We start from the raw sequence: 11,083 nt of genomic DNA, 5'->3' as shown, positions 1-11,083 counted from the left end.
CTTCCTTCCTTCCTTCCTTCCTTCCTTCCTTCCTTCCTTCCTTCCTTCCTTCCTTTCTTTCTTTCTTTCTTTCTTTCTTTCTTTCTTTTTCTTTCTTTCTTTCTCTCTCTCTCTCTTTCTTTCTTTCTTTTTTCTTTTCTTTTCTTTTCTTTTCTTTTCTTTTCTTTTCTTTTCTTTCCTGATTTTATTTATTTATTTGAAAGAGAGAGAGGAGAGAGCACAAGCAGGGGGAGCAGCAGAAGGAGAGGGAGAAGCAGGCTCCCCGCTGAGCAGGGAGCTCCATGACTTGAGCTGAGGACAGACGCTTAACCGACTGAGCCACCCAGGCACCCTGAAAGCATGAGGGTTTCAAAGAGCCAGTAGAATTGACTGGAATAAGAAAGAAGCAGGATGGGGCGCCTGGGTGGCTCAGTCAGTTAAGCATCTGCCTTTGGCTCGGGTTGTGATCTCAGGGTCCTGCGATTGAGCCCCACGTTGGGGTCTTTGCTCAGTGGGGAGCCTGCTTCTCCCTCTCCCTCTGCCTGCTGCTCCCCCTGCTTGTGCTCTCTCTTTCTGTCAAATAAATAAAATCTTAAAAAAAAAAAAGAAAAGCAAGATGATAGATTGAGGGTTGAAAATATAGTGGAATATTGAGATAGTTTCAAGACTCACTGTGATGGGGTCCCTGTGTAATGTACAGATTATGGAAACCAAACAATGATATTTGATTAATTTTGAATGGGAGACAAGCATATTAGTGAAATTACTGAAATGTAATACATTTAGAAATGATAAAGCTAGCCTGACAATTTTATCCTATTAAAAATGAAAAAGGGTTAATTCTGACTTGCATGTAATAATGTGTCCACTGGGTGTCACTGTGGCTTCACGTTTAGTTATACAAATAAACAGGTACAGGAGCTTTGTGGAGTCAATATTACATGGGTCTTCTGTCTGCTTATTTTTCCTTTTTGCAGTGAATTTTGCTAATATCTTTTTCTGCTTTTTTTTTAGGTACAGCTATTTATCACCATTGCAAATAAAGCAGATACCTATTCCTAAACTGGCGGCTCCAAACTGTCTTATCATTACTTGGGTGACCAATAGACAGAAGCACCTACGTTTTGTAAAGGAAGAACTTTATCCTTCTTGGTCTGTTGAGATAGTTGCTGAGTGGCACTGGGTAAAAGTAAGTTGAAAAATTAACTTATTTGTTGATATAGTGTGACATATAAGTCACATAAATGTAGCATCTAATTTTTAATACTTAACATGGCACTGCTCTACTTCTTAAAACAGTCTATTTAAAACTTTTACTTTGATACTAAATACTTTTTTCTTTTTGATGCTAAATACTTATATCTTCTAATTCTCAAAGGCTTTTTACTTTTTGTTCTGTGTCTTTTTGTGGTAGAGTCTCAAACTGCTGGCCTTAGGAGATATTTGATTCAGGGAGATATCAGGATGACATTCTAAAAAGCTCTGATGTCTGTAGTTTAAAAAACAACAAACAAAAACTTTGGAGAATCTATCAGGAAACATAGAAATAGTTTTGTCCTTCATCTTCTTGCTCTTTACGCATCCACAATTTCAGTCACCCTTTGTGGGTTCTTTCCTGTTTTTTTTTTTCTTTTTTTCTTTTTTCTTATGTTGCTGGGGATGGGAGGGAGAATAGCGAAGTAACCCAGCATGGAAGAGGTGGAAAGAACCAAGAACCTTACATACTTGAAATTTTAACTTAGGTCCTCAGTGCCTTATGTGCTGCTGTGCCTATTTTGAAAGAAATGACTCCAATTCTTGGATTGGTTGAATGATCTTTAATATCTCTGTTTACTATAAAGAACAAAAAAATACAGAAAAATAAGGCATCAGTTCAGAGTCCATTGGACATCCTTTTAAAGATGCATTGTCTACTTAGATGAATTTTGCAAAAGCCCTCCTACATTTCAAAAAGATAAGCCAACTTGTTATCAATTGAATGTTTAATATTTGTATAGCTGATACATTCATTTTAAATGGGAGAGTTCTATTTTTATGTACTTTGTATGTATTTTGTGGTATACTGGTATATCTTCTAAAAGGTGTGTATATTGTTTATTTGCACCTATTTTAATGGACTTAGCAAACAAACATTAACAGTGGTATCTTTGCTTTTATAACATACTTTGGGCTTAGCTTTGGTTGATTTGGTATATAGGACATTGATGGGAATATAAAACTCCATTCTACCCTGTACATTATGACAGTTCTTTTATTGTCAGAGATGGGGGTCAAAGTCAGGAAAAGGGTACCTTCTGAAATCAAAACCAGTAAAATGTTAATACATAAAATCTAAGACTACCCTATTCATTTGTAGTACTAATCAGTACAAGAGATGATATGATAAGCCCAGAGTTTAAAACAAAAATACAGTATATTATATGAAACACTGTTAGGTACCTATATGTACTGTTATAACAGAAGGAGTAATTTGCATTGAATATAAAATATATCCAAATAATAAGAATTTGCCTGTATTTATACAGCACTCTGTGGAAGAGATGCTGTCTCTCCTGGGCCCTAGAGGTGATAATAGGACTTTACTGATTTGGCTTTTTAGTTATCTTGATATTTAGTAAAAAGTTCAATAGATAATAGGTGTGAATATTCTGATGGTGAAAATATGTATTTTAATGGCTAGTTAATAAATTGATATTGCTATTATAAATTGTGTTTTCAATTTGATTAGCTTTAAGTGAGTCTTTGAGAGTATGATCACTCCAGGATGAAATGACAAAATTGAATTTCTGGATTAAAATGCCAAGGGATTAGACTAAGTATTGTCTATCTTATCAGTCTCTGAGCTTTTTTTTATTACTAATTCTAGCTCTGACAGTATTTAATGACACTGTATTCTGTAAAGTTTAATAAGATATACTTTATTATAATCCACTTAGTCACATTGCCAGTAATCAGTAAATATTATTTGAATGAATAAATGAATTAATGATAACATGGTTTCAGGAATACATTTTAATGAAAAGTAGATTTTTATGTGTAAGATGATAAAGTGATATTTAAAATATGTTAGTCCCTTATAGCTGCTCTGTCCAAGTGATGCTCACTAGCCATGTGTGGCTCTTTAGCACCTGAAATGTGGCTTGTCAAAATTGAATTGATGTTAAGTGTAAAATATACATTGGATTTCAAACACCTAGTATGAAAGAAGAAATGTAACATACCTCAGTAACTTTTTGAATTTATTACATATTGAAATAGTATTTTGGATATGTGAGGCTAAACTAGATATATAATTAAAATTGCTTCCACATTCTTCTTACTTTTTTTAATGTTTAATGTTAGTAGAAAATTTAAATTACTCGTGTGGTTTGCATTTGTGGCTTACATTTATTTTTATTGGATAGCACTAGCCCAGAGGTTTAATTTCTTTCTCTTTGGCAGAAACTATATAGTGATAGAAAAAAAGCCAAACTCTTTCCTGGATATTTACAGATGTATGGTTCTATTTTGTTTTGTTTTTTTGTCTCCTATCAGATCACCAATTCAGGAGAATTTGTGTTCCCGTTAGATTCTCCACACAAAAAGCCTTATGAAGGTCTTATACTGGGGAGAGTTCGAGAAAAAACTGCTGTACCATTAAGGTAGGAAAAGTGATTTTTCAAAATTGTATAAATGTATACAAAATTAATAGTATAATGATCATTGATTTTCCTTAATTTTTACATTTTTGAAAATCTGAAAATGGCCCAGACCAGAAAAGTGTGAATGGTATGGTACATGAAATTTTATATTATCTTTTATCTAGTGTGTAAGTGTCATTATTGAAGAAAAGGAAATTTTTGGTAATGTCTCAATACTTAAATTGCTGATTTACATTATTGCTTCTATTCTTGAATTTATTTTTAAATTCAGATTCTATTTGAAAGGTGAAAAAAATCAAGGCAACTGTGACTTATATATGAAAAATTGTCCTTTAAAATATAATTTACTTTGTTGTTTTGTTTTAATTAGGAATGAAGATGTAAAAGTACTTCCCATTCCAGATCACAAGTTAATTGTCAGTGTGCCCTGTACTCTTCATTCACATAAGCCACCGCTTGCTGGTATGTTTTTATAAAATAGAATTGTTATGACGTCTGTCAAATTGAAGAAAGGATTGAATTTAGTATTTGAATGGTGTAGAGATTTGGAAATTAAATTGGATGTTTTATTTTTGTTAATACTCTAAAATTTTACAGCAAAATTTATGAATAGTGTTTTTATTTATTTTGTTACAAAAGCTTTATTGTTTTCATTTGGCCCCTGACCTGAGAGAGGGCTCTGTGATGGTTAGAGGGCCGCCTAGTGGCTGCAGGGAGAGGCACAGGCAGAAGCTCTGACATCGGGGATGTGGAGGTGCCCGTCAAAGGCTGCTGGGCTCTGGAAGCTCCTAGTTGTGCTTGAGGATGAGCCTTTTGAAGAGATACTTGACTGGCCCGGCCCAGCCCAGGACCAGCCACCAACCAACCTGTGGAGGTCAGTCAGGTGGTCACCCAAGTTCTTGATGAGTTTTGCCTCCTCATCTGGAAGTGGCTCTCCAGGAAGTCACACAGATGGGGATTTAATGGGCAGAACCCAGAGCATACATATCCAGAAGGGCCTGGTTCAGGTTGTTCTTCAGGGCTGTGCAGCTTCCATGACATCTACGGCTTTGCCTCACTCATTTTGGGAGGGATTCTTCATGTTTTGGAAAGGGCGTGGCTGCCGCACTGGTTTTGCATCTTCTAAGAGATGCCTGGCCAACTTGAGGAAGAAGTGCCTAGGCCTTCCGGAGTCACATCGTCACAGTCCAAATAGAAGCCCTGAGAGGCGGATGTAAGAGGTCTGCAAATACAGGTTGACCAGACAGTTGACAGTGGCCTCCACCTTGGGAGAATTATTCTGAGGAATCTGGGAGCTCACCGTTTGTCAGCAATAAGGAGCTAACCACAAAAAATGGGGTGGCTGGTCCTGGAGGTTGTTCCTGGAAAGGAGATTGGAAGGTGGTTGGAGGGTAGTCAGAGATTAGAAGAAGGGGGTCCCTGGGTCTGTTCCATCCAGAGACTGTTGAACAAGAGTATTGAACCGTTGAAGCAAGAGATAGGTTTGTGGGATTGCCAGCTGCGCTGTATAGATTAGTTTTATTTCACCTCTGCTTTTCCTTTTATACCATTTTTTTTAGGTTCCCCTTATTATTGGTTGTTACTCCCTCACTGTCCTTGATAGACTAAAGACTGTTGGGGCAGCTAAGGATTGTAGTTCTACTAGGGGCTTTATTTCACTATGAGGGCTCTATCCCTTGCTTGTTTTGAAACCAGGAGCTCAGAAAAGCAGACAGAGAGAGATAGTGAGAATCCCCTTGATACTTGGTAGAGATTCAGTTTTATGTTGAGGTAGTGTTGCTTTTCTGAACTATTGGAAAGGTAATTGCTGCAGCCTAGAATTCTTACTAGCCTTAATGCTTTATTTAGTAAAATGTTCATCATTCAGTGAAACTAAGCAGCAAGGAATAATGGAAAGTTTTAGCTTTGGAGATTGACCAACATGAGTTTGAATCCTGGCTCTGCTACTTAATGAGTTACTTTAACCATTTTTTACCTCAGAGTCCTCATTTAAAGAGTGACTAATGATATTTAATCTTTTAGAGTTGTGAGGATTGCTTATAATATATTTGAAATTCTGTAGTATATGGTAGAAGCTCTGTAAATGCTAAATTTTTCAAGTGAGAGTTAAAAAAAATAGGAATGTAGGGGCACCTGGGTGGCTCAGTCACTTAAGTGTCCGACTCTTGATTTTGGCTCAGGTCATGATCCTCAGGGTTGTGACATCAAGCCCCCATGTCAGGCTCCTCACTGGGCATGGAGCCTGCTTAAGATTCTCTCTCTCTCTCTCCCTTTCTCTGTGCTCCCCCCCAAAAAATAGGAATGTAAGTCCTTGAGACATACTCAATTTGTGATTGTTTCCTATTCAAAAAAATTTTTGAGGAATATTTTTTTTATTAATTTGGTGATCCCTGCTTAAAAAACCCAAAACATTTAAGCTGCCACTCAGGAAAACTACAGGGTCCCCAGCCTATCGTATTATTTTGTAGAATATGGGCTAGTTCGTGAGCTAGAATACATAGGAAAGTGAATACAGATTCTCAAGGTAATTTTTATTGATAGCGCTTAGGATTTCGGTTATCTTAAATTGCTTATGCAGAAGAATTTGTAGTGTTACTTCATTTGAGAAATACTCAGATGTTTTCCTGATGATCCATTCTTGACTTAGAGGCGTGCTGAGTGAATAATTATCTTTAAGCTTTGTACTGTCATAGACTCTTAATTGCATTAAATATTATGACTTAAATGAGTGACATTGTACTGTTCTTTGAGAAAAAAATTGTTTGGTCCCAGTATTCAGTGGAGGAAATCTAATTTGTATCCTTCTAATTTGAATTTTTTCTATCATTTAGTGAGTATCAAAGCGTAATTTAGTGTTCGTCTTAGGGCTTATTTTTTTACTTTTAAAAGCCAGGACCCAACCTTTCATTCTCAATTTATAGTTAAACTGTTTATCAATTCCTTTTACATAGGATAAAATTATGTTTAAAGATTAATCTTAAAAAACAAGGTTTTAAAATAGTAAATAAAAATTAGTCTTTTATTAATCCTAATAAAAATCAGCCTATATCTATGAAGTGCAGTTCTGCCATATTCCCAGTAGAGGGCAGCACAAACACATTATTTTTTTTTTTTTTTTTTTTTTTTTAGGATTGAGAACTTTTAAAAAAAGAAAAGTTAGATTTTCCGGGGGGCCAAGGGGTAATCCATATGACTTGATATGTAATCCTTATATTTTGGTTAGGTAGTGATAGACAAGAAGTATTTGTAACCCTGTATTTTTGAATTTATGTTACTGTGTAGCCAGTGCATATATTTTTAGGTATAGAGCTATACAAATTAAAGCCATCAAAAAACAATTTCTGCATTGTATTTCACTCTGAAATCCTAACTCTAGGTTTTAGGATAATACGTGTTCTATATGTAATGCTTAGAACTTTTACATGTAAATGTTCTTAAACTGTTTTATGTAAATTCATAAAATAAAATGTTCTCTCTTTTGCTTCTAGAGGCACCAAGATTTTTAAAAAAATTTAATTTTTTAAAGTAATTAATTTTTTATTATATGTTAATCACTATACATTATATCATTAGTTTTTGATGTAGTGTTCCATGATTCATTGTTTTTGTATAACACCCAGTGCTCCATTCAGTACGTGCCCTCTTTAATACCCATCACCAGGCTAACCCATCCCCCCACCCAAAAATTTTTAATTTATTGCTACATTTACTCTGTTTTTAAATTTTGAAGTTTCCTGCTACAGATTAAAAGATAAGCCTTCAATAGCTATGGCTTGTAATCTAACAATTATAAATGTTTATAAAATTTAAAGATTTAAAAGTATTTGGATCAAAATTGTTTTTTATATTTTACCTTAGAGGAATTTCCACTCCTTTTACTACTTTGCTCACTAACAGTTTCTATCTGAAGAGTAAAACACAGTTTGATAAGATTCTGTGCACTGGTGTTGGAGCCCCTTCTCCCCTAACCCTGCCCTTTGTTCCCAGAGCAAAAGGGGAATGACTGGCTATGCGTGGATTGTTTCCTCTTCTTTGATTAGCAGTATGTTTTGCTAATGTCAGATGTTATGTAATTATCTAAGTATATGTATATGTCACATTCATACTTTAATTTATACATTTGAATTTACTTTTTAAAAATTGAGGTATAATTAACATACACCAGTATATTAGTTTCAGGTGTACAATGATTTGATGTATATATATATTGAGAAATGATCACCAATCACAATAAGTCTAGTTAACATCCATTACCACACATAGTTACAAAATGTTTTCTTTGTGATTAGAACTTTTAAGATTTCGAGTTTACTTTTAAACTGATATTTAAAATTAGTAAGAATAAAACATTTCCATTCATTTGCTTTTATTTCTTTTGCTTTGTTTTGAAATGTGGTTAACATTTTAAAAATATTACTCCTTGACTTTCTATTTTTCTCAACCAGAAAGGAAAAAAAAAACATGCAGAAATGTGTTACATTGAGAAAGTAGGAGGTAGTAAATGGGTTTAGGTTTTATGTACTATATTTGTCAACTCCCAAGTGCCTGGCCATCTTTTTCTACTAGATTGTGTACTCTTAGAAAACATGGGTATCTGTTTCCTTTGTTAAGTTCCATAATACTGATTATAGTGGATGCTCAGAATAGTAAGCATTTTTGACTGGCTGACTCCCGCCTGTTTGGACTCCAGATTATGGTTTAAGAATAGAGTTGCTAATGTATTTGTACCAAAACACTGAACAAACAAACAGAAACAAAGAAAACCTTGCTTCATATAACCTTAGACCACATTAAAAGTGAATTGAGGTTGGTAAGGCATTGAATTCATGGAGAAAAAATGGAAAAGTGATATAAGTTTATTGTCCTCTAAGACTCTGGGGAAGTCTTTCTCTCTCAGGTTTAATAACATTTAATTATACACTTATGAAAGGACTAGAAGTCTCATGTTAGCATCCCCTAAAAGCTATCAAATCCCAAATTTGACTTCAGTTGGGTTATAGACAATGAATGCTTTAAATTCTTTGATTTTTGATAAACAGGACCAATACTTTTATAGAAATAAACAGTTCTTTTGCTGTGAGAGTGATTGGGAGAACATTATGAACATGAAATTTTTTATATATTTTCTTTTAAACTTTACCTATATCAAGTACTCCTAAGGAATACTTACCATTCCTAAAGGGAATTTGATAAATTTCTTCCAAGCTCAATCTTCTATAGTAATTAAGAACTATATTTAAAAAATGCTCTTCTAGGACTTTTCATCCCTGAATTGTTATTTTCATACCCAGTTCCTATAATGTGGTTAATATAGCTAACCAGCAATGATCAAGGTTAAATTGATTCAAATATTTGTAATCCAAGTGAACATGTGCTTTAAAAAAAAGCTTTTATGGTATTTTCTTTCTGTTACTGTGTATCATAGCATTTAGTCAACATATGTATGAGGTAGCTTTTTCCTGATAAAATACAATTTTTAGTAGTTATTATTACAGTACATAAGGACTACTTGTGGAAATAATATGGTGAAATTTTAGGTAAAAAGGATCTATACTTTGGAAATGATGGAATGTGCTACCAAGTCATAGCTATGAGGGTATTGTATTTGTTATTTATATTGTTCAATATTTTTATCGGTATCCAGTTCTTCATTTACTGCTCTCTTGCTGATATATATGCTTGCAGAAACTTATATTTTATCTCAGTTTTTTAAGTGGGTTATTTTTGTGTTGTTTCTATATACTTCTTTTTCATGCACAGATTACATTTATTAAAACAATTAAGTTAGTACTCAGGAGATATGTCAGCAGTATTAGAAAACTGAAAAATCACCTGTGAGGGTGTTAAAATTCTTATTTCTCATCTGCAAATGAAAACTGATAATCAAGACTCCTGAAATTTCTGATGGTGTGTTTCCAATCTCAGGAGTGGTTATTTCAAATGACTTCTAACTACAAATAGTAAAGCCTGTGATGAAATCCTTGAAATTAATTAGCTGTCCCTTTTTTTTTTTTAAGGAAACATTCCCGCTTTTCTGCTTTAAACTGCTAAAAGGAAATTGATTCCTTTCTTAATAATAATTTTTGTGTTTTTTCTCTTTTTTGGACAGAGATTCTAAAAGACTATATCAAGCCAGATGGGGAATGTTTGGAATTGTTTGCTCGAAATTTACAGCCAGGTTGGACTAGTTGGGGCAATGAAGTTCTCAAATTTCAACACATGGATTATTTTGTTGCTCTGCAGTCTAGAAGCTGACTATGATCTTAAAGTTGTGATTTTCTTCACTTTTTCCTCACCCCTTTTTCCTTCATTCTAACTGATATTTCCTTTTCTTACCAACCAGTATGCTTAGAAATGTAAACAGGACTTGGTTTTTCTGCCAAAGACCAGAAGTGACTAGTCTTTATGTAATTTTGAGATGAATTTACTTCCGTTGCACTAGTATTCCCCATTATTCCAGATTCACTGCAAATAAAGAGGTAAGCAGTTAGAAAAATGACAAGACTTTGTTATCGAAAAAGTTCGGAAAGCACGCACTATGGACCAGAGGTCATAATTCTGCCTATGGATGTGTTTCATTTGGCCCATATGGTGTTACAAAAGAAATTTGAACCATCATTCTGAAAATTTGAACCATCATTCTGAAAAATCTACACATAAAGTGTAGATTTTCGCTTTTCTCTAAACATCAGAAGCTCTGGCTGCATTGCGGTCTGTATTCTTTCCTGGCATCAGTCAGTAGGACCCAGTGGTAGCAGCTCACTTGGGAAGGGACATGGGCTCTGCAGTTTACCACAAAAACACTTGCTCCATGCCACTCACTTGTATTGTCTACGTGGCCCCTGTGCAACCCAAATTTATGATCTCTGGTATACTGTTACATTCTGGAAAAAATATTGAGAGACCTGCCGAGTACCTCATCATTGTACTGAGCTTATGGAACCTTTTTGGAGGGTTTTAAATTGCATTCAAGGTCACTTTTCAAGTACTTCTTAGTTTTGCTTGGTTTTCTAGAAGATTTAAAGAGTATTTCTTATAAAAATGTCAGAAGATGGGGCGCCTGGGTGGTCGTTAATCATCTGCCTTCAGCTCAGGTCATGATCCCGGGGTCCCGGGATCAAGCCCCGCGTTGGGCTCCCTGCTCCGCGGGAAGCCTGCTTCTCCCTCTCCCACTCCCCCTGCTTGTGTTCCCTCTCTCACTGTCTCTCTCTCTGTCAAATAAATAAATAAATAAATAAATAAAATCTTAAAAAAAAATGTCAGAAGATAATACCGCTTATGATTTAAAAGATATTTATATTATTTACAGATTTCCCACAAATATTTTTTTACTAAGTAAAATATTTTTTACTGAAATGATTCTTTGAAAAGCATGCTGATTTGTTGTGTATAACCTTTTTTAAAATTGAGATACAATTTCACATAAAATTCTCCAATTTTTACTATAGGATTCAGTGAGTTTA

The 11,083-nt window shown here is 34.5% G+C and overlaps 1 protein-coding gene across 6 annotated transcripts in view; it reads left to right on the top strand.

Annotated features, from left to right (window-relative positions):
• METTL4 (methyltransferase like 4) overlaps positions 1–10,670 on the top strand; it is a 40,846-nt gene extending 30,176 nt beyond the window's left edge. For all 6 annotated transcript variants that reach the window (XM_032421348.1, XM_032421344.1, XM_032421347.1 and 3 more), the window contains 4 exons: positions 994–1,168; positions 3,514–3,620; positions 3,991–4,082; positions 9,730–10,670. In XM_032421348.1, coding sequence (XP_032277239.1) covers positions 994–1,168; positions 3,514–3,620; positions 3,991–4,082; positions 9,730–9,875 — 520 coding nt within the window. In that variant the 3' untranslated portion in view covers positions 9,876–10,670. The remainder of the gene's footprint in view (positions 1–993; positions 1,169–3,513; positions 3,621–3,990; positions 4,083–9,729) is intronic.
• Positions 10,671–11,083: the final 413 nt, after the last annotated feature.

The sequence above is a fragment of the Phoca vitulina genome, unplaced genomic scaffold, assembly GCF_004348235.1.
Source record: "Phoca vitulina isolate PV1807 unplaced genomic scaffold, GSC_HSeal_1.0 scaffold24, whole genome shotgun sequence".
NCBI lineage: Eukaryota > Metazoa > Chordata > Mammalia > Carnivora > Phocidae > Phoca > Phoca vitulina.
The sequence above is the reverse complement of the archived record's forward strand: the minus strand, read 5'-3'. Positions and strand labels throughout refer to the sequence as shown.